Consider the following 22,289-nt stretch of genomic DNA (forward strand, 5'->3'; position numbering starts at 1 on the left):
TTACCTTTACCTTATATAAAAATCAAACTATATAAAATGCAGAAACTATTTTTAAAAGAGCAAATGAGAAGCTCAATGCAATTAAATTCAACATTTTGCAAAGCTCTAAATTAGTTTTTTTTTTTCCTTTTTGGGTCATACCCAGCAATGCTCAGGGGTTACTCCTGGCTCATGCCCTCAGGAATTACTCCTGGCTGTGCTCAGGGGACCATATGAGATGGTGAGAATCAAACCCAGGTTGGCCAAGTGCAAGGCAAACGCCCTACCCACTCCAGCACCTAAACTAGAGTTAAAGGACAATTTGTATATAGGTTATCACTGTCACTGTCACTGCCCTCCCGTTGTTCACCGATTTTCTCGAGTGGGTCCAGTAATGCCTCCATTGTGAGACCTGTTATTACTGTATTTGGCATACCGGATAGCTTGCCAGGCTTTGCCGTGCGGGCAAGATACTCTCGGTAGCTTGTCGGGCTCTCGAGAGGGGCAGAGGAATCGAACCTGGGTTGGCCGCGTGCCAGGCAAATAAATGCCCTACCTGCTGTGCTCCAGCCCATATAGGTTATATCCTCTACAAATTTATAACCTAGTAAGAAAGGCAGACATATAAGAAAGTCAAGATGATACATCGGAGTTGTTAAGTGGTATAGAGTGATCTAAAATGTCAGAAACAGTGTTCTGAGAAAAATGTGTCATATGATGCAAAAGAGTTCATAGCTATCTGCGTAAACTCAAGAAGGGGGGCACGGCACACAGCGGTGGTGGCTCTATCTCTCCCGCCGCCCACGTTCGGTAGTCTCACCCTTCTTCCCCCACCCCGGGGAGGTTGATGGCGATGGGCAGGCAAAGGAAGAAACGAGGGCCTGGCTGGTTGGTATTAGTCGTAGTTTATTCCAATCCTCTCTCCATCCACACCAGTCTCTCTTCTCTGCCTCTGCCTCTGCTTCTTCCTCCCCCATGCTACTTCATTATCTTTCTCCATCCCCCTTCATCCTCCTTCTCTGGAGTCTGGATTCTTATCCCTCTTTCTCTTCCTTCTGATCCCCCAGCCCACTCTTACAGTCCAGTTAAATCCCAAAGCATAAGGGGTTGGGGTAATAATTACACATAAGGGTGGTCACAATCAATAGGGGTAGAACTTTTTCACTCAGGGAAAGCTACTCCTAGGACAGATCCTCTCTCAGCAGGATGACCCACTCTACAGCGGAATTCCATGCGTGTGTCTCTCCTTTCCTTGTTCGACAAGCATATAAGCATATACAATATAAATTATTTTGTATGGATACAGTAAGAAATATCTTAAAGTTATAGAATTGTCCTCCTAGGGCCATCTCGATCTCGGACTGCAGTGCTCAGGCCAGATAGTCTTTCCCACCCCTAGCAGGATCCTAGTTTCGTCGTTACTTTTGGATCATGACAGCATTTGTATATGATCAAACTTTAACTTATAGTTAAGAATCGTGGCACTTTGGTCTGGCCCATTTCGCTGCCAGGGTAGCTCACTGCTTTCCCTGGGTCCATTCAGTCCCTTGTAGGGACCCTGCTTTTGGGGTGTTAGGAACGAAGGGCAACTGAGGCTTAAGTCGAGAAAGCAGATGCCCAGGAGTGAATAATAGTCAAAGCCAATTAAATCCTAAGTTACAAAGCATAATGTTAACAGTCTTCCTGTATCTATACAAAAAGGTCATTGCTTTAAAGTAAACTGTTCATAAGGCATAAGGAGAGGAGAAAGGCAATATTTCACTCATACATATAAAATCATAGATTTCTGAGGAATCTGACCTTACCAAATTAACAGAGTCTGATTAGGGCGAAAGCTGATTAACTGGTTGGGGAGGAGAGCATAGGGAAGAATGTTTACAGATAAACACAATGGAATGGAAGTGCCTCAGGAGCACTGTGATGTGTGTAACCAGATAAAGCTAAGCTCCTTGTGGAGGAAGGACAAAGCAATGTCATCCTACAGCTATGAGTTAGTGTATACATTTAAGTAAACACAGCCATAGAATCTTTCTGTATTAAGAAAGAAAATTACAAACATGTTATTTTGAATGAAAACAACATAATTTTAAATATTTCTGCAAATTCTGATACATTTGTTAATTTCTAAGAATAACTATATATTTCCTGGGTTATAAAGGAGCTGGGGATAAGTGACACATGTCTAACAGTGAAAAGGACCCAAGTTCAAACATGTCTGGTACCACACACCCCTCCCAGTGCTGCCAAGCATTGGCTCCCCCAAGCACAAATCAGAGGTTATTTTCGTACAACAGTTAGAGTAAAAGTATAATAAGTAAGCATAGTATGAGACTAACACCCAAGGACAGTAGAAACAAGGGCCAGGAGGATTGGTCCATCGTTGGAAGCCTGCCTCAAGTACTGGGGGAGAAGGTAGTTGAGATAGAGAAGGAACCATTAAGACAATGATGGTTGGAGGGATTGCTCTGGATGGAAGATGTGTGCTGAAAGTACGTTAAGGACCAAACATGAAGACCTCTTAGTATCTGTATTGTAAACCATAACGTCCAAAAGTAGTGAGAGAAGAAGAAGAAAAGTGCCTGACACAGAGGCAGGGGTGGTGGTGGTGGGAGGGATACCGGGGACATTGGTGGTGGGAAATGTACACTGGTGGAGGGATGGGTATCGGAACACTGTATGACTGAAACTCAATCATGAAAGCATTTTAACTATGTATCTCATAGTGATACATTAAAAAAGTATATTAAATAATACACTGAGTTAAATTTCTCATATGAAATAAAATCCATTTAAATTTTCTAGGGGATTTTGGTTCAAGTGCTTACAAGTCTTCCATGATATGTGAATTGTATAATGAATGGATTGCTAGTGAAATTTAATTTTATTTATTTGGTTTGAGGGCCACACCCAACACCCAACACCCACACCCAACACTCTTAGCTCTACACTCCGATATCAATCATAGTGGCCTTGTGGAAACATATAGTGTGCTGGAGATTAAACCCAGGTTAGACATGTGTAAGAAAAATGACCAACCAGCTGTATTATGGCTCTGACCCTGCTAGTAAATTTTAAAACACAAACCATATATCTGGCTTAGATTTTTTTTTAACATGAACATGTTCTTTTTTGGAATTATCCTTGTTCCTTATATAGAAGGACATGCCAATAGGTTTAAGCTATAGAGAAAAGATATTGTTTCCATAAATCTACCAGCATCAAATCCATCATAAAAAGAAATTACTTTTAGCAATAATCACATGATCTTATTTATATGAAATATGCTCAAACTCTGTCAAAACATAAATGCAAATTAAATCTACAAAGAAATATAAGACCAGGACCTGGGGACCATCACAGGGATGGGGGCATCCAAGTGAGCAAGGGGATATGTGGACTTAAAGACACAAGCCACATGTGAGCCACATCCTGGGCCTTGGACTATGACATTTAAATACACATTTTCTTCTCTTTTTTGGCGGGTGTGAGGGGGGTGGGGTGGGTGGGAGTAGGGTGAGGGTGGGGGGCCACACCCAGTGGTGGTCAAGGGCTGTGCTCAGGGATCACTCTTGGCAAGCTCAGGAGACCATATCAGAAATCAGACCCAGGGCTGGAGCGATAGCACAGCAGGTAGGGCGTTCACCTTGAGCGCGGCTGGCCCGGCCTACCCGGGATCGATTCCGCCACACCTCTCGGAAAGCCCAGCAAGCTACTGAGAGTATCTCACCCACAAGGCAAAGCCTGGCAAGCTACCCATGAGGTATTCAATATGCGAAACACAGTAACAAGTCTCACAATGGAGACGTTACTGGGCCCGCTCAAACAAATTGATGAACAATGGGAGGACAGTGCTACAGGACAGTGCTACTTTAGCAAAGATCTAATGTTTGATAGCACAATGTGCTACCAAGGGTAGACAAAAAACACTTTTATCTATTACTTGGTCTTCAGAATAAACTTGTAAATACTATGGAGAAAATTTGGCAATACCTATCAAAATTATAAAGTCATATTATAGAGCCCACCAGTTTTATTTCTAGAAATTTATCCTAGAGAGCACACATTTGAAATTACTTATTACAGATCTTTTTATTGTATAAGTGCACTAAGATGCACTAAAATGAAATATTAATAAGGGATTGGTTAAATAAGTTAGGGCACAATCATGCAATCAATATTTTTTGGCCACAATGAGCTAGAGAGCTATAGTCATCGCTCTTTATGTACTAGTATGGAATGATCTAATGCCAAGTACAGAAAGCACTGCACTGCACTTTCCTCCCGTTGTTCATCGATTTGCTCGAGTGGGAACCAGTAACATCTCACAACAAATTGTGACACTTGATACTTTTTTTTGTATATTGAATACATCACGGGGAGCTTGCCAGGCTTTGCCATGTGGGCGAGATACTCTCGGTAGCTTGCCAGGCTCTCCGAGAGGGGCAGAGGAATCAAACCCGGGTTGGCCCAGGCCGGCCGCGTACAAGGCCTTACCCGCTGTGCTATCACTCCAGCCCAAGTACAGAAAAATACATAAAAATATATTAAAAGCCTATTATTGCCAAAAACTTCCCTCAATAATGCCTTTAAAATGTACACTCATGGAGGAATTGGTGTCCAATCCTTGTATGACTGAAACTCAATCATGGAAGCTTTGTAACTATCTCATGGTGATTCAATACATATTTTTAAAGAATGTAACATTATTGTTTACAATATGGAACTGTCATAAGGATAGACAAAGAGATGAGCAGAAAAGTAGAGTGTTCAGAAAAAGATTCACAGTTATATATCCAACTGACCTGCAACAAAAGTTGCAGATGAAAATGATGGAGGAGCTGCGCTAAGTACCTGTCAACAGATATATTAAAGGAGTAAAAAGGAACTATCAGAACCAACTTTTTCAGCACTCTGGGGGGTGGGGAACAAGGCGGAAATCACCAAACAAAAGTTTAATGAAGAAAATCACAATTTGAAAATTGTAGGGAATGTGAAGGCGATCTGGCTGCAATATCTGTCACTCCATGTGCATCCCTCACAAAGCTGTACACTTGGTTAAAGATGAGAGTCTTTCTGGAATAGAGATGGAGGCAGCTGTGGTCCCCTACTAAAACCTCCAGACAAGCTCTCAAAAACTGTAGCAAAGGTGTATGATGCATTGTTCATCCTTATCCAACTATCTAAAGCCAATCTGACTGGCACGTTTCAACCTCCATCCAGTGGGGGTCAGACACAGAGAATGAGACAATCACAGATGGAGACAAACACAAGAACTGTCCAAGCTTTAGGGTGGCCTAGGCAGCCATCAGTGGGCTCACAGGCTAGCTATTTATTCAATGCAATATCTCTCCCATTCTGGCTCCCAACATGTGAATCGTTGAAGTTGACAGAGACATTGTGGACATTCATTAAGGATATCAACATTCAATAGGTACATGAAAAACAGGAGCTGGGTTATTGCACATAGCCAATCATCAGGCACCCCTAAAGTATAAAGTCCTGATAATTTCCTAATCTATTTGTGCCTACATTGCTCTCTACATCTAAAAGACCCTAACTGGCTTTATTCTATTATTTCCTGGCAGAAGTTTACTGCACATTTATATTCTAAGACATAAGATGTTTTGCCAACAGGACTATCCTGACCTTCCAGTTGGGATTTTTTAGAATATAATCTACATCCAAAGTGGTTCGTGGCGCTTTTTCAGAAAGGCAGCTACATTCACATTCTGGGACGCTTATTCCTGAATCCAGAGGGATAGTTATTTTATAACTGCTATAAAATTATTTTTATTGTATCTATTTTTTCAGTGTAGATAAAGCTTGTTTGATTTTTTGATATTTTCAAAGAACCATTTTTTAAATTTCCTATACTGATTTTCTACTCCAATTGAAATATACTGCTGAGAAAGAGACATACTTTGTGTGTATACACATAACAAAGAGTTTGTATTCAGAATACAGTAAGAACTCTTAAAATGATAATCTAATTTTTATTTTAAAAACAAAAAATTCAAAAGACACCACAAAAGATACTAGAATAGACAATAATTACATGAAAACATGCTCAGCAACATGCAAATGCAGAAAAAAAAACCCACAAGAGAATATTTTGTACCCACTAGAATGGTTATAATTAAACAGATCTTAGATCTTAGTCCTACTGATAGGAATATAAAATAGTAAAATTATTTTGACAATATTTCAACAGTTTCTCGTAAATGTAAAGAGACTACACACTCTGTCCCTTTTATTTCTTGCATTTAACAAGAAATAAGTTATATGTATAAAACAATTTTTATACAAATGTTCATAGTGAAATATTTAAGACCAGTGGCATCTAGGGTTCAAGTATAGAGCAAGATTTTACTGGGAATGACACAAGTGAAAATCTGAGAGTGATTAAACCATTCAACATCCTAATTTTTGTCAGGTGTATACATTTGTCAAAATTCATTAACCTGCACATTAAAATAGAGGCAGTTGATTGTAAACTATACTTCAATAACGTTCTTTTTTTAATATAGAAGGGAGGGGATCTTGAATTGGGAACTGAACTTCTTCAATAAGATTTCCACAGGCAACTCCCATGAGGCATTCTTCACTGAGGTCCCTGTTTGTACCAAGGAATGCTGAGGCAAAACATAGTTGGAATAGCTAAGTTATTCACTTGTGCTCTTAACTTTACTAAATGTGACACTGTATTTCCTGGAATATTCTAAGTATTTATTTAAATTTCCTTTTGGTAAAACAGAACCCCCAAAATAGCTCTGCCTCACAACTTTTTGCTTTGTTTTTTGGACCATTCCCAGTGGTGCATAGGGCTTACTTACTCCTTCCTCTGCACTTAGGGATCACTCCTGGACATGTTCTGGATGTCATATTAGATTCCGGGGATTGAACACAGGTCAGCTGTGTGTAAAGCAAATGCCTTACCTAATGTACTATACTGCTAACCCCCCAAAATAACTTTTGAAATGTTTATTACTGCTACTATATTATCTTACATAAACTGAATAATCCTAATTCAACTAGGAAACATGTGATTAAAACATGAAGGTTTAGGTTCCAGGAATCAGTTAAAAGGTCTAGAACACATGCTTTACACACTGAGCCTGTGGTTAGATCCCTGGCACTACATGATCCTCCAAGCACTAAAAGCCTGAAGTAATCCATGAACACCACAAGACAGGTAGCTTGCCGGGCTCTCCGAGAGGGGCAGAGGAATCGAACTCGGGTCGGCCATGTTGGCCGCTTGTAAGGCGAACACCCTACCACTGTGCTATCACTCCAGCCCCTGTGCTATTACTCCAGCCCCACACATTTCTGGCTTTGTGTAATGAGATTTTGTTATTTTATATGGCATTCACTTCAAAGTCTGTAATAGTTAGGATTGTGTGGCATGCCAGTTCATGTGGAAATTGGAGATTACGGTGTCTGTCCATTCTCTGATTCTTGAAAATGGTTCACAAATGTAAAAGGACACAAAAATACTTCCCAGGTATTCATGTTGCCACTAGTTAGGTTTTCTTTCATTTGGGTGGTTGTTCAGTTTTGTGTCCTTTCGATTTTTATCTGGGCGTGCCATCTCTTCCCCAGTCTTGAGACTGTCTAGCCCTCATTTCATGAATATGTGCTTTTTGGAAGCAGTATTGACGTATACATATATTATTAATATTAAAAAAATGAAAATGTACATGCAAGAAAAATTAAGAAAAAATTATAGTCTAAAATAATCCCTCACTCTGAATAGTGTCAGGTCTATCAAATTAAATCGGGATTTAAGTTTCAAATAAATGCTGGATAGTATATTGTTTATAATCCATCACAAATTTTTAAAAAATGAATTTTGAAATCACCTTTATTCTCAGAATACTGTCAATTTAAATTTTCAATAATTTAACCATCTGGAAAAAAATATTTCTTTCCCCTGTCTGGGTAACAGGAATGAGAAAACATTGAGAATACACGCATGAAAAATCTACTATGATACATTTACTAGTTACTAGATAAATTTAATTGCCACTATTTTTAACATAAAGGTTGCCAATCAGCAAATTGAAATAAGTATGGAAAATAATTCCAAGCCCCTGAAGGTGAACCTCTTTCTTCACCCTTTAAGAAAGCTGACCTTTCAGTTTAGTAACCTTTGGTACTTCAGATTAATCTGTGTTTTTGCCCATTACACAGTACTCAAATGAAGGCGTGAGATGAGATAAGGTCTAACAAACCATAAGAAAAAAATCTTTATGGAAACTGCAGAAAAATGAAATCCCTAAATAAGCTGTAAAAGCAAACAAAATTGAGAGAGGTTATAGCTAAGAACGAATGTATTCAACATTACAAAATTACAATAAGTGGAGTATATTCACTCTGAAATAAAGACATTTAAAAAAATTCAGTGCCCCCCCACGAGCAGCTCTCTGGTACGGCCATAGTCCCAGAGGCACATGGACCTAATTCAGAACCCAGCAGCTTTGGGCAGAAATGTGAATGGACTATGCATTAAGCTATGGTGCCATGCCCCACCCCCCCACATTCCCCCTGGAAAGGGTGTCTGTCTCTTCCGCCTTTCTCCCCCCTCTCCCCGTGGCATGGCAGCCGCCGCCTCAGAGCTTATTGGACAGCCAGGTATGAGATGGCGGTTACAGGGCAACTGCAGCCTCATGGGATGGGGGAAGGAACCAGCATGTCCTTCTTTCCCCGCCTAGTGGCTCTCAGAATGGCCATGACCAATCTCGGAACCATGTGACTTTTGGCAGAAATCCTTCCAGACTTAATTAGTAAGACAACAGAAATCCAAAATTGTGCTGCCACTATTGCGGCTGCACGACATCATATGGTCTTCATAACCAGCAACAGAAAACAAATTATTTCACGATGCCTTTTCAGCAGGTCTGATTGATGGGGGGGGAATTCCAAATATAATGGTGCATCTTTTTTCAAAATAATGAATGTAATCAAAGTAGAAAGAGAGTTCAGGCGAAATCATCTGCTTCACAGGCATGGGGAGGGGTGGGATGGGGGGTATATTGGGGTTCTTGGTGGTAAAAATATGCACCGGTGAAGGGATGGGTGTTTGATCATTGTATGACCGAGTCTTAAACCTGAAAGCTTTGTAACTGTTCTCACGGTGATTCAATATTAAATTGTAAAAATTAAAAAAAAAACTCAGGAACTCAATTGATGAGATGAACCAGAAGAATAAAAAGTCTGTTTTATTTATCCTTCCCAAATGCATCCTTCCTTAGGGAAAGATACTATAGGAGTGGGTAATGTAAAAGGAGTGAGGAATGGGGAAATCCAGAACTTAGGCAGATGAATTTTGCAAAACAGTGGAATTTTTTTTAACATACCTTCACCTGAAGAAAATGTATAGCTTATTTCTAAAGATCACAACATAAAATAAATTGATTAGGGCTGGAGTGATAGCACAGCAGTTAGGGCGTTTGTCTTGCACGTGGCCGACCTGGGTTCAATTCCCAGCATCCCATATGGTCCCCCAAGCACCGCCAGGAGTAATTCCTGAGTGCATGAGCCAGGAGTAACCCCTGTGCATTGCTGGGTGTGACCTTAAAAGCAAAAAAAATAAAAAGAAATTGATCTTTTCATTTCAGAATAAAACAATGAATTTAACATGACTTTAAAGCTAGGGAAAATTGACTCACTTATAGCCAACGGGAAAATAATTCTGAAGGGATTCTGAGGCTTAAATATATGGCTCACATTGCAGAAGCTTTCCAGAAACTAAATTAAGTCAAACTATACTAAAATGGGTAATGTCAATTCCTACAGAATCACTGTAAATTTTTTTTTTCCAAATAAGTTAAGTCAAACTGATGAAAATTTAGAAAGAATCTTCCTTAAACAACCCAAATGTCCAAGAATGGATGACTGAATAAAGACACCATAGTACATATACACAATGGAATATTCCTTGGTCATATGAATAGACAGAGTCATGAAATTTGCTACTACATTTAAGGACCCAGAGAATATCATGCTGAATAAAATTAGTCAGTGGGAGACAAGACGGAGTCTCTCATATGTGGGATATAAAAGAACATAATGGAATAACAAATACACAAAGGCAATGGAAACAAGGAACATTAGAATTAGTGTTCAGTAAGAAATATGTCACTTGAAGGGGCAGGGAGATGGACAGGGAGGGGGAAACAACTATGGTGGAGGGAGGCATTTAACCTGGAAGAGGAGAAGGTGCTGAAAATTGGTAAAGTGTTACGTATGAAACCCTATCAGCAACAGTACTCTGAATCACAGTGCAAAAATTTATAAGAAAAAAAGTTCCTCTTATAGAAGCAGACTGAGGATTGGGAAGTAAATTGGGAGGGGGTGTCATTGGTGGAGGGAGTGGGCATTAGTGATAGGATTAGTGTTGAGATGTTGACTCACTGTATGACTGACACCTAGTCATGAATAACTTTGTGATTTCAAGGTGACTAAAAATAAAATAGAATCTTCCTTAAATCAAAATACACTGAATTGAATGACCAGGAAGATAGCCCAATGAACTAAAAAGGGCATGTCGTGCATGTGGAAGACCTTGAGTTTTATCCCCAGCACTGCATGCCCCACTGAGCACTTCTGAGCATCATCCAGGAGGCCCCTGAGCACCATTAGGTTCAAGCACTGAATAGCCTAACTCAGTTGTCTGGGTAGCACTAGGAGTGGCCCCAACCCCCCTGAACAGTGTCCGAGAGGTCAACATCCAAAAAAAAAAAACACAGAGAAGTATAATTTTTGTGTGTGCGGGGGATGTCAGGGATAAAAGGTAATAAACAGTACTGTGCTGAAAATAAACTATTTCCCTGAAAATAACAGCAAAACATAAAAAATCACCAAACTGATGTACACATTATAGGAAAAGCTCAAAAATATTCTGTTAAAAAGAAAAAAGACTCAAAATGTTAGATTCTGGATAATTCAACCCATAAAACATTAGAAAAACAAAGTTATGGAAACAGAATAAAGATAAGTTACTTATAGCAAGTATGAGAAAATGGAGAGCAAATTACAAAGGATCAGAATATAGAAAAATAGTGATGAAATTGTTCTGAATCTTGATTAGAATCAAGGTTAAGATTGTGTTTGTTTTATCAAAATTCATAGACTAGTACATCGAGTATGTGGAATTTTACTGACAACAAATAAGTAGGTAACTAGAAAATTGCAGTGAGATAAAATGTATATCAAAATGGTAAAACTTAAAATGAAAAGAAAAAGGACGAGGGAGATATCTCAAAGGGCTAGAGTCCATGCTTTGCATGCAGGAGCTACAGGTTCAATTTCGGGTTCTGTACAGTCCCCAAAGCACTGCCAGGACAGACCCCTAAATAGCAGCTTGTAACAGCGCTGAAAAATACCAGCTATGGGCCTAAAACCAGATCTCAAAAGATAATAACAAATGCAGGTAAGAATGAAAAACAAACTAGAACTTTGATATATTATAATATATAATGCTAGAATATATTCTAGCAGTTTCTTGGAAAATATGTAAAAAGGCTAATGATATAATCTAACAATTCCATATCTTGTTATTTTTTATGAAAAACTAAAGCATATGTCTACACAAATTTTTTTCATGAGTCTTATGGTAAAGGAATTAGGGGAAATTTTTGAAGAGCTTTCTCCACTATGACTTGGTATTTTTCCACTCCAAGCCTTTATCCTATTTTGCCCTGGCTTCATAGGCTCATAAAACTAAAGAAGCTTTTTGTTTGAGGTTTCTTCATCAGTGATATAATCTAAACCCCAAAAGTCTATGTTGATTCATCCAAACTGAAACCACTAAAACGTTCATGGGAAGAAGGAAGAGTTGGAATCTTTCCTGGCTCTTGCTTTTATACAATCATAGTAAATGATTAAAAATTTGACACATATTTTGGCTTGTTTTTATTAACTGCTCAGTCATCTATCTATCTGCTCAGTTGACCTGACTACATGAATTAAAAATGGTTAAATGCTAATTCTTTAATCTCAGCAATTAGGAACAGAAAATTATCTATTCAATCTATAACTATGAAAAAGGTAGAACATAAGAATTAAAATATTAAATATGTTCCCCAATAGTTAGAGTAGTAAAAAAATGGGTGTCTTTTCTCATCACTTCTATTAAAATTGTACTGGAATTCCTAACCAGTAAAGTAGTCATCACAAAAGACAATAATATTTAAAAGAAAAAAGTATCTGTATTTGCAGATATGATTATATAAATGGAAAATACAAAATAACTACTAGAAATAATGAACAAATTTAGCAATGATGCTTTATATCTTGATTATAATACAGCGGGTAGGGCGTACGCCTTACAGCAGCCAACATGGCCAACCCGAGTTCGATTCCTCCGCCCCTCTCGGAGAGCCCGGCAAGCTACCGAGAGTATTCGATATGCCAGGCACAGTAACAACAAAGTCTCCAATGGAGACGTTACTGGGCCCGCTCGAGCAAATCGACGATCAACGGGAGGGCCTTTACCTTTTTTACCTTTACCTTGATGGGAATTTAAACTGATTATCTGTTTTTAGTTACTGTGAATTCTGGGGTACAAACACCTTTTTATTAGTACTTTTATATACTTCAGATAAATATCCATGAATGATAATATAGGGTAATATGGTATTTCAATTTTTTAAAGAAATTTCATGTTATTTTTTCATACAAGCTTCATCTATACTTAAACATTCCTTCAATTTGGGTGGGAGAGACATCCCACTGGACTAAGCACATGCTTTGTACTTAGTACTACATGGTTCTTCATCACCACCAGGAGTGACCCCAGAGCTCAGAGGTGGGAACAGTCCAAGTACTGAGAGGGAGGAAAGAAGGAGGGGGGAAAGAAATAGAAGGGAGAACGGGAAGGAAGAAAGGAAGGGAGGGAGGGAGGGAGGGAGGGAGGGAGGGAGGGAGGGAGGCAGAGAGAACCTTCACATCTTTGCAAAAGACTTGTTTTCAACATTTTTATATAGGCCATTCTCACCAAGTTGAGGTGATAAATCACTGTAGTTTTGACTTGAATTATCCTAATAATCACTGTCACTGTCACTGTCCTCCCGTAGGGCGTTTGGGTTTTTTTAGGTCACACCCAGAATATTTTGGGGGTTGGGGACCAGCTCTAGTGATGCTCAGGGGTTCCTTCTGGGTCTACACTCATGAATCACTCCTGGCAGTGCTCGAGGGACCATACTGAATGCTGAGGTCAGCCATCTGTAAAACAAAAAACTGCAGTACTATCTTTCCAGTCCCTGTAAATTATAAGGAAGTATAATTTACAAGTGAAACTATCAAAGGCTAGAAAGAAATTCTGTGCATGACCCCTATGATGAGCTGCAATTAAATGTTATCTAAATGAAGGGATAAACTGTGTTCATGCATTGGAAAAATCAATAACTTTATGATTTGCACTGTTTCAAAACTGACCAATAAAACTGTCATTGTCCACATCAAAATCCCAAAATTTTTCTAATCATAAACTAATGAAGAATCTTAAATATGTATGAAACAAGTAGCCAGACAATAAGAACAGGAACAAAGCCGAAGGACATACATAGTTTTTAGGGGTCGAGAGATAGTTTAAGAGGTAAAGAACTTTCATTGCATACCATTGCCTCTGGTTTGATCCCAAGCACTAAGAGTTGCCAGAGATGATTCTTAGCACCTCCAGTATGGCCCATTAACCCCAGTTTTTATAAAAATATTTAGAATTATTAAATAAATGTAATTAATACAATGTAACAATGGCATAAAGATAAAAGGATCAACAGACCAGACTAATGAGGTATGACTGAGACACATATTCAAAATATTCAATAATGTCATCAAAGCAATTTAAGTTCTTCAATAAATGGCACAGGAATACCTGAATATCTACATGGGAAAAACTGAACTAAAATAAAATCAACTATTAGATTATAATACAATTGTGTAACATTGGGGTTTAAGATTTCTTAGAGAGCATGCCAAAGACACAACACAAAAGAGAAAATGGCATGCAGAAGCATGAGGTTGGCTACTAAATTGTATATATTTTAAACAATGGGCGTTTGCCTTGCGTTCAGCCAGCCTGGCCGAGCCAGGTTTGATTCCTCCGCCCCTCTCAGAGATCCCGGCAAGCTACCGAGAGTATCTCGCCCGCACAGCAGAGCCTGGCAAGCTACCCGTGACGTATTCAATATGCCAAACACAGTAACAACAAGTCTTAAAAAAAATGGAGCCGTTACTGGGCCCGCTCGAGCAAATCAATGAACAATGGGAGGACAGTGTGGACAGTGACAGTGTTTAAAATATATATTATTTATAAAATTTAAATTATTTTTAAAATTGAGCTGTTAAACTAAAGATTGGTGCATATCATTTTAAAATTAATGTTTCAATAAAATAAATATCCAAATGCAAAAAGAAACTCTCTTATAGTAGCATATACTTTAAACCCACAAATTAGAAACAACCCAAATGTCCATAAATTGGTGAACAGAAAAACAAAGTGTGGTATATCCATACAGGTACTATAAGGCTTTCATATCACATAGAGTGATATTCTACTACATCAAATAGTGTATGAGATAAAGGATAGAGAAGGACCTCTTCTTTATAAAATTAATGAACACACAAATACAGAAAACACTAAACAATTTTTACTAGTGTACAACCCTTAATATCATCTTCCACAATACCAAGTTTCAATATTTCCTTCAGTAGTCCATTAATATCATATTTGTAACAAATTTTGAAAGTGAAGACGCTATCTCTAATATATACAAGAGTGCTATCTGTCTGAAATATAAGATGATACAAATGCCAACCAAATTTCTTAGTCTTACTCTAGTTCCATTAACTGACTAGCACTTGGCTATAAATGGTGCTTAAATATCTCTACAATATAATAAATAAAGGTAATATTTACATCAGAATCAGTATGTCAAATCAATAATTAAATTTAGCAAAAGCCTCTTGCTTTCTACACTTTCCTTCAGTTGTCTTTAATTAGCAAATGGCAAGAAGTCTAAGGTTTCCAATTCAACAGGGCAGCAGGTACCACTACAGACTACAGTTTTGGCTAAAAGCCAGTAAAAATTACTAAAGGAACAAAGGGCAGCTGGACCTGATAAAACTATAAAAATAAACTCAAGAATTGATTCATAAAATGAGAATCTGGTTTGCTAAAATGAAAGGAGCCTATTTGATATGACGTTAAAGGTGCCTCTCAAAAAAACTCAAGAACTATTGCTATTTAAACCAAAACTTCAATATGAAGATTTAGCTAAGTAGCTAAATTATTCATTAATAATGTTAATTAGAAATGACATATTTTCAAAATAACTTGTTTTATAGCTATTGTCAGAGCTGATTTAGATGATGGAATGACTCCTTATTAAAATAAAAATTATTAGAAAATAGAGCCAAATCAATCTACCAACTGGTAATCAATTGAGCACTGATTCCATATGCACTATATTAAATATAAAAAGTTAATACTGTATCATAGGTACTCATGCACATTACTGATAGGACTGTAGATGGTAAAACCATTTTGAAAAGTACTTTGGCAAAAGTAGATCCCAATCGTTCAGAAGTCTCAAGTTCTGCTATTCAAATACCACCTGGAAAAACCTTAATATTTAACAGTTCGAGATTCTACAGAAGAATACATTTGGACTGAACAAGTTACAAGGCTGTATAAAGGCAGTAAAATCATTTAGCCAGTGAAAAAAACATAAGGAGAAAATAACATATGGGGTGATAGAAAATAGAGGTAGGACCTCTTATGATGTGTGGTTACAATCTGATTTTCTAAAAAATAGATATGGTGACTCTGGAGAGAATAAAATGAAAGTGAAATATATGTAATATAAATATAAAATATAAGTATACCTTACATTGCTTTAAACATAAAAGTTGAATGACTTTCATGCTGCAACTCCGATCCGATACCCCAAGGCGAACACCCTACCTGCTGTGCTATCCCTACAGCCCATTCTATATGCAGCATGAAATTGTTTTAAATTGCTTTTAAACTATATATAAATACACATGAAGACTTCAAACTTATCTTTTTATTTTAGGACCAAAGCTGCTTCTATTTCTCTATGCTATTTCTCCTAGCTTCATTACGAAATATAACTACCGCTTTCATTTCCTTTGTACCTCATGTGTTGCCACAATCAAAAAAAGTAAAGATCTAAATATGCATTACTCTATCACTATGTATACCAAATGAATACTGAGAGTATCTTGCCCGCACAGCAAAGCCTAGCAAGCTACCCGTGATGTATTCAATATGCCACAGTAACAAGTCTCACAATGGAAACGTTACTGGGCGCACTCAAGTTAATCGATGAACAACAGGACGACAGTGAAAGTGACAGTGATTAATCTGAAAACCAAATAAATACTGATCCTAGTGTTTGTAACTGTGGATCATGGCCCGTATTAATTCATGAAACTAAATGTAAGGCTTGTTTGGAGGTTCTAGCAGGGGAGCGCAGCTACTCGTATACCCTCGACCCGGTCAGTCTCTATTCGGGGAAGGCCGTCCTCTTCAACTGAGCGCGCAGCTTCAGGAGGGACTCACATGGAGCTTCCGGAGGGATACACATGGAGCGGTGAGGGAGGAAGGGGACACCCGCCTAGCCAGCCAGATCAGCGGAATCAACCCTGGCGATCAATGGGGTGACAGATGTTGCAGCCAGATCGCCCTCATTCAAAAAATCTTTAAAAATTGTTTCAAGGCCAGATAGATAGTCCTGGTAAGACATTTGCCTTACCAGGGTAATCCCTGAGCAGAGAGTCAAGAGTAAGCTTTGAACGCGACTGGGTATGGCCTCCAAATCAAAACAAATAATAATTTTGCTTTCATGGTCCAGGAAGACAGCCCAAAGGGCTAGTGTGCACATTTTATAGTCCAGAGGACAGGATTCAATAGCCAGAACACCATACTATCCCATCAGGAGTAATTCCCAAGCACTGTAACAGGAGGCACCTCTGAGCACAGCTGGGTATGCCTCCCGCGCTCCCCCCCACACAAAAAAAACAGCAATCGGGTCGAAGACATTATAAAGCAGGTAGGGCATTGCCTTGCATGCAGTTGACCCAGGTTAGAGCTTTGGCACACTGGATAGTCCCCTGAGCACTGCCAGAAGTGATCCCCGAGCACAGAGCCAGATGTGAACCCAAAATAACAACTAAAAGAATTACTGTATGTGTGGAGTTCATGCACAATTCAATCAGCCTAATCAGTGGCCGAATAAATAGCAGTACTCCTACATAAAAAAGAATTATTGCATGTGCCTGTTTAACGGTATAAGATGCACATTTATTGATAACAGCAAAAATATTTTATCAGTGAAGAAATATTTCCTCCCGAGACAAATGCCGTAAATCATACCAAGATGTTTAAAAATTGTTAACAAGAACACAATTGGAGTTTATCCCATTCCAGTAACCCAATGAGCCTATTAAATTTCAAAAGATATTCTGCATCAAATAAGAATTTGATTTGGGGGCCACTACCAGTGGTGCTCAGGGGCTCCTACTGGTACAGTGCTTGAGGGCCTCTCCTCGTGGTACAAAGGGTATAATATGGTACTGGAGATTGAACCCAGGACTTTCACATGCACAGCATGTGCTACACACAATTAAGCCATCTTCCCTGTGCCCCCCAATTTTTTAAATTTTTTATGGGTTCTTTTTTTTGGGGGGGGGGAAACCCCACTATACTGAGGGTTTACTCTTGGTGTTGTGCTCAGAAATCTGCTGGTGCTTGGGTGGAATGCAGGTCAGCTGTGGCAGAATAAGCCCCCTACCTGCCTGTTGTACTCTCTCCAGCTAACCACACCCCCCATTTCCTTAAACTTGTCTATCTACTTTTAATAGAAAAACAATTGTGGCATGTATAATTCAAAGTATTTTAAGATCCGAGTGGTAGGTCAATGATAGAGGTCTAGCTTTGCATATGATAGAAACAGGGTTCTCTGTCCTGCAGCCCTCCACTATATACGACTCCATTGTGGGACTTGTTACTGTTTTTGGCATATTGAATACACCACGGGGAGCTTGCCAGGCTTTGCCATGCAGGCGGGATACTCTCAGTAGCTAGCAGCTCTCTAGGAGGGATGGAGGAATCGAACCTGGGTCGGCCGCGTGCAAGGCAAACGCCCAACTCGTTGTGCTATCACTCCAGCCACATATATAATAATAGTTATATATAACTATATAAATATAATGTGTGTGTTTTATATGCTTATTTGCTTATCAGATTTGCTCTGGCAATTATAATGCACTTAAAGGAATAGAAAGTTCTGGTATTTTGATTATGAAGAAATTTAATTTCACTTGATATGTAATAAAAGTATTGAGAAAAAAAGATAACATACTTAAAATTGAACCCAGATAAACTACAGCACAATAGCTATTCTCAACCTTCACATGAAAGGCCCAAAGACTTGATCCCATACTAGAAGTGTTTTTAAGGGCCTGAGGGACAGTACAGAGGGTAAGGCACTTGTCTTACACAAGCCCCACCAGGTTTGATCACTGATACACCATAATGTCCTCCAGCCCCACCAGGAATGATTCCTGATATCAGAGACCTCAGTAAGCCCTGCGTATAGCTGGGTGTGACTGAAAATACTTTAAAAAGTGTTTTTAAAACCACCTGTTATGATCACTCAAATATAACTTAAATAATTTTCCATGAATTTAAGTTTTCAGAAGTTAAAAACCCGAGTGGACTTGGTTTGCTCTGACAAAACCAGCCATTCTTTTACTTCTGCCTCTCTCCCCCATAAAGAAGGTGGACCTACACTGATATCCTACTAGAAAATATATTGATAGGGCTGTGATCCTACATTCCTGAAACTAAGTGGAATTTTTTGCTGTTACTTCACATGTACATATTCTTCCATTCTCCTTTGAAACTGCATAATCAAACCTCCTTAGAAAAATAAATTTCCTCTACATAGGGGATGAACAAATTTTCAGTTTATTCAGGTACTTCGGTAAGTTTTGGGGTTTGTTGATTTTTGAGTGGACAAGCAGCAAATCCCCAGAACCCTTTTGTTTTTCTTTTATAAAAAAAAAGGAGGGGCGTGCAGAAGACGGGAGGCTTGACCCCACTGCCTTCCCCTCACCTGTCCTCGTCAGTCAGCTGTGCTTTTGTGTTTACAAAAACTTTTTAGAATGGCCTGGGCTCAGCACCGCCTAGGGGGTTAAAGCAAGGGGCCAAAAGGAAGAACTTCACAGGCGCACTGAACATTCCCACAAAGCAGCGAAGCTTTAAAGAAACCCTAACAGTAACTGAGCGCCGCAGTCTGGAGAACAGGAGGGTGGGTTACGCCGGTGAAAAGGGGAGCCCGCGCGGGCCGGGCAACGCCTAGGGCGGAGAGTGGGGAGGGAACGCTTTCAAGGGCCACCTGAATCTAGCGAGCCGAGGCTCCGCTGTCCCCAACCTCCACGGCAGCCCCCGGCGCCGCCCGCCAGGCTGCCCTATTTTTAAACCCTTGAACCTCAGGCTTTGACTTCGGGGTGGGGGGAGGTGCTGGGGGCGCCTGAGTTACGGCCGGTGTACCCCGTTACCGCTCCCTCAAGCGAGCCAAGGGAAACCGGAATTATAAGAAAACACCGAGCGGCGACAGTCTGGTCAACCCCCTCCCCCACCGAAAACCTTTGGGGCGTGAGAGGGCGGCGGGGAAAGGGAATTACTTACCGCAGCCTCTACCGGCTGCCCCCAAAGGCTCAGGGCCAGGAGGAAGAAGCCCGCGGCCAGGCGGACTCCGCGCCGTTTCATTCTTCGGCTCCAGCGGCTCCTAGGCGCCCGCGGCCAACCTCTGCCCCCTTCGCACCAACTGACAGAATCTGAAGCGCCGACAGCCGGCTAGAACCCAACGCCGCGGGGGTGACCGGGTGGTGCCGGCCGGCGAGGGCGTGGAGAAAGAAACTTTGTCAGAGGAGAGGAAAGCGAGAGATACTCTTCCCTCCCTCCTCTGCTTCCACGAGCCGGTTTCTCAAGGTCACTTTTCTCTTTTGTGCTGACTGGCAAACTTTTGCTTCAGTCCAGTCCCGCAGATCTACTTTCCTGCCTCGCATCCCGCGCACCCACCCCCTCCCTGCGCCCCCGGGAAGTGCAGGATCCCTCCGCCACCATTTTAGAGTGCGCCGACAACCTGCGAGGGAGTGACGCTCAGTTATTCAGGGGAGGGAAACTTCCAGAACACTCGACTGCCCACCAGGCACTCCAGCGGGAAGATTTTACTGGCACTTCGCGTGCACCTTCCGTGGAGCGTGCTCTCCCCTGCCCGGCCCCACTCGCACTGTTGTGAACCCTAAAGTCATTTACCCCTAGACCTGGGCTGGGACTACTTTTCTCAGCGGAGGACTCTTAGACCAAACAGTGCTTTTATTGTTAATGATTAGATACAAAATTTAATCTCTGTTCCCTGAGCTGGTGGCATTTTCTTTTTGCTTTGTGCAAGGTCACCAGGCAGAGGTCTAATCTACAACAGGTTATCATATTTGAAAATATTAGAATCATTTAACTATAGTTATCCGTTTAAATGATGTGACTGAAAAAGTAAGAGATGAACTGCCTTTCTGTGTATGAAGACTAAATGCGTATATTTTTCATATTTGGGAGCATACTACTGATTTCAGTACTTCTTATATGATGTAGTGCTATTGAAATACTGGCACTTTTTAATTTAGCAATATTGAAATCCATAATTAGTATTCAACCTCTCATTGAAAACATATCAAAGGCATTAAAACACACTAAAGCTGTGTTTCCGGTGAAGTCAGAACTGGAAATTAATTAACTTTAGTGTAATTTTCTTTAGCAAGAAACACCTAATGAGAAATAGATATTTCGAGTTAATGGCAGAGGAATTGGTATCTCCAATTAGATTTTGATATGTTCATTTACTTATTTTTTGCTCATGACTATTGTTTATTTGCATAATATCGTTCTTGATAAAATACTGCCAACATTAAAAGAGAGCCCATTTCTTGTAACCCAGAACTCGAGCGCTGTTTTGTTTTCTTTTTTTCAATTTTTATTTAGGCACAGTGATTTACAATACTCTTAGGTTTCAGGCACACTGTGTTCCAATACTACACAAACCAGAATTTTCAGCAGTCCTCCAGTTACATACTCTTTCTCTCTCTCTCTCTCTCTATATATATATACACACACTCTGGATATATAGATATAGGTATATATTCAAGTACCAACAGACACAGAAAATAGTTTATGTGACCACTCAGAAGGTCTTTCAGGGAATTGCTGAAGCATCCTTCAGATCATTTCTATTTTCTCAGATCTCAGAACTTAGGTTCGACATTTTGGAACCTTTTTTGGGGAGCCCGCTAATCCTTAGGTAATATTCTGCTAAGGGTAAATTTACCACTCCAGAAACCTCCCCCCCCCCAACTCCATTAAGTGTTTAATACACAATCAATTAGAATGAAAGTTGTAATGCAAGGGCAACTGTGCAAGTGTATTTTGAGGGCCCATTTATGAAATGTCAGAGTCCTGTGACTTAATCCATGTATGTGAATTTATTCTATGTTTATGGTAGTGTATGATGCATAGGGTTGCTTAATTAAATACTACTTGCCTCTTAGTATAGACATGTGTGCCTTGCGTGACGATGCGTGGGAATGTTATGAACAGAGGTGTCTGGAAATATGACCATTGCTCAAGGTAGAGGGAATGATTGACGGCAGACAGCCCCGCCCCTTTCCCCTCCATTCTTTCCTCTCCTGTTGCATGGAACTATCTTATGAGTGCTGCAAGTTGTAGCGAGCCCCGCTGAGCGTTTTCCTCTTAGGGGTACTTCCTTTCTAGGAGTTGAGTTAAGTTTCTTCCGAAGTCAGCCTTTCCGTCCTAGTACTCCGTTCTCCTGAATAAGAAAGTAGCTTCAGAGCATCAGCGGGACCCTGATGAGCCGGGGCTGTGGAGCAGCTTAGCAGTCTCCTGGGACCCAGCCAGCTTCCGAGGAGCCGCAAGCATGCACCCTGGGTGAGCTGTTGTTGCCCCGAACTTCCCTCCCCTTTTCTACTTTGGGCTGCTTTACTGGACTGGGACTATATTTGTAGTTCTTTCATTGTAGAGAAAGTGGGGACAGGCAGCAAAAAAGGGGGTGGGGGCATATGGACAGATTCAGGACCTCGGAGCCTCTCCAGCCCACGTTACTCATTCTCCCTTCGCTTTTCAGGTTGTGGCTGCTCCTGATTATGTTGTGCCTGACCAAGGGAAAGGGAGGAGCGGTGAGTCTTTCTACCGGACCTCTTTCCCTTAT

At 40.1% G+C, this 22,289-nt stretch overlaps 1 protein-coding gene across 1 annotated transcript in view; it reads right to left on the reverse strand.

Moving 5' to 3' along the window:
• COL4A5 (collagen type IV alpha 5 chain) overlaps positions 1-19,780 on the reverse strand; it is a 289,563-nt gene extending 269,783 nt beyond the window's left edge. Inside the window, exon 1 of the mRNA XM_056125710.1 lies at positions 19,700-19,780. Within this exon, the coding sequence (XP_055981685.1) occupies positions 19,700-19,780 (81 nt within the window). The remainder of the gene's footprint in view (positions 1-19,699) is intronic.
• Between the last annotated feature and the right edge of the window lie 2,509 nt (positions 19,781-22,289).

The sequence above is a fragment of the Sorex fumeus genome, unplaced genomic scaffold, assembly GCF_029834395.1.
Source record: "Sorex fumeus unplaced genomic scaffold, SorFum_2.1 ptg000058l, whole genome shotgun sequence".
In the NCBI taxonomy this organism is placed as follows: Eukaryota; Metazoa; Chordata; class Mammalia; order Eulipotyphla; family Soricidae; genus Sorex; species Sorex fumeus.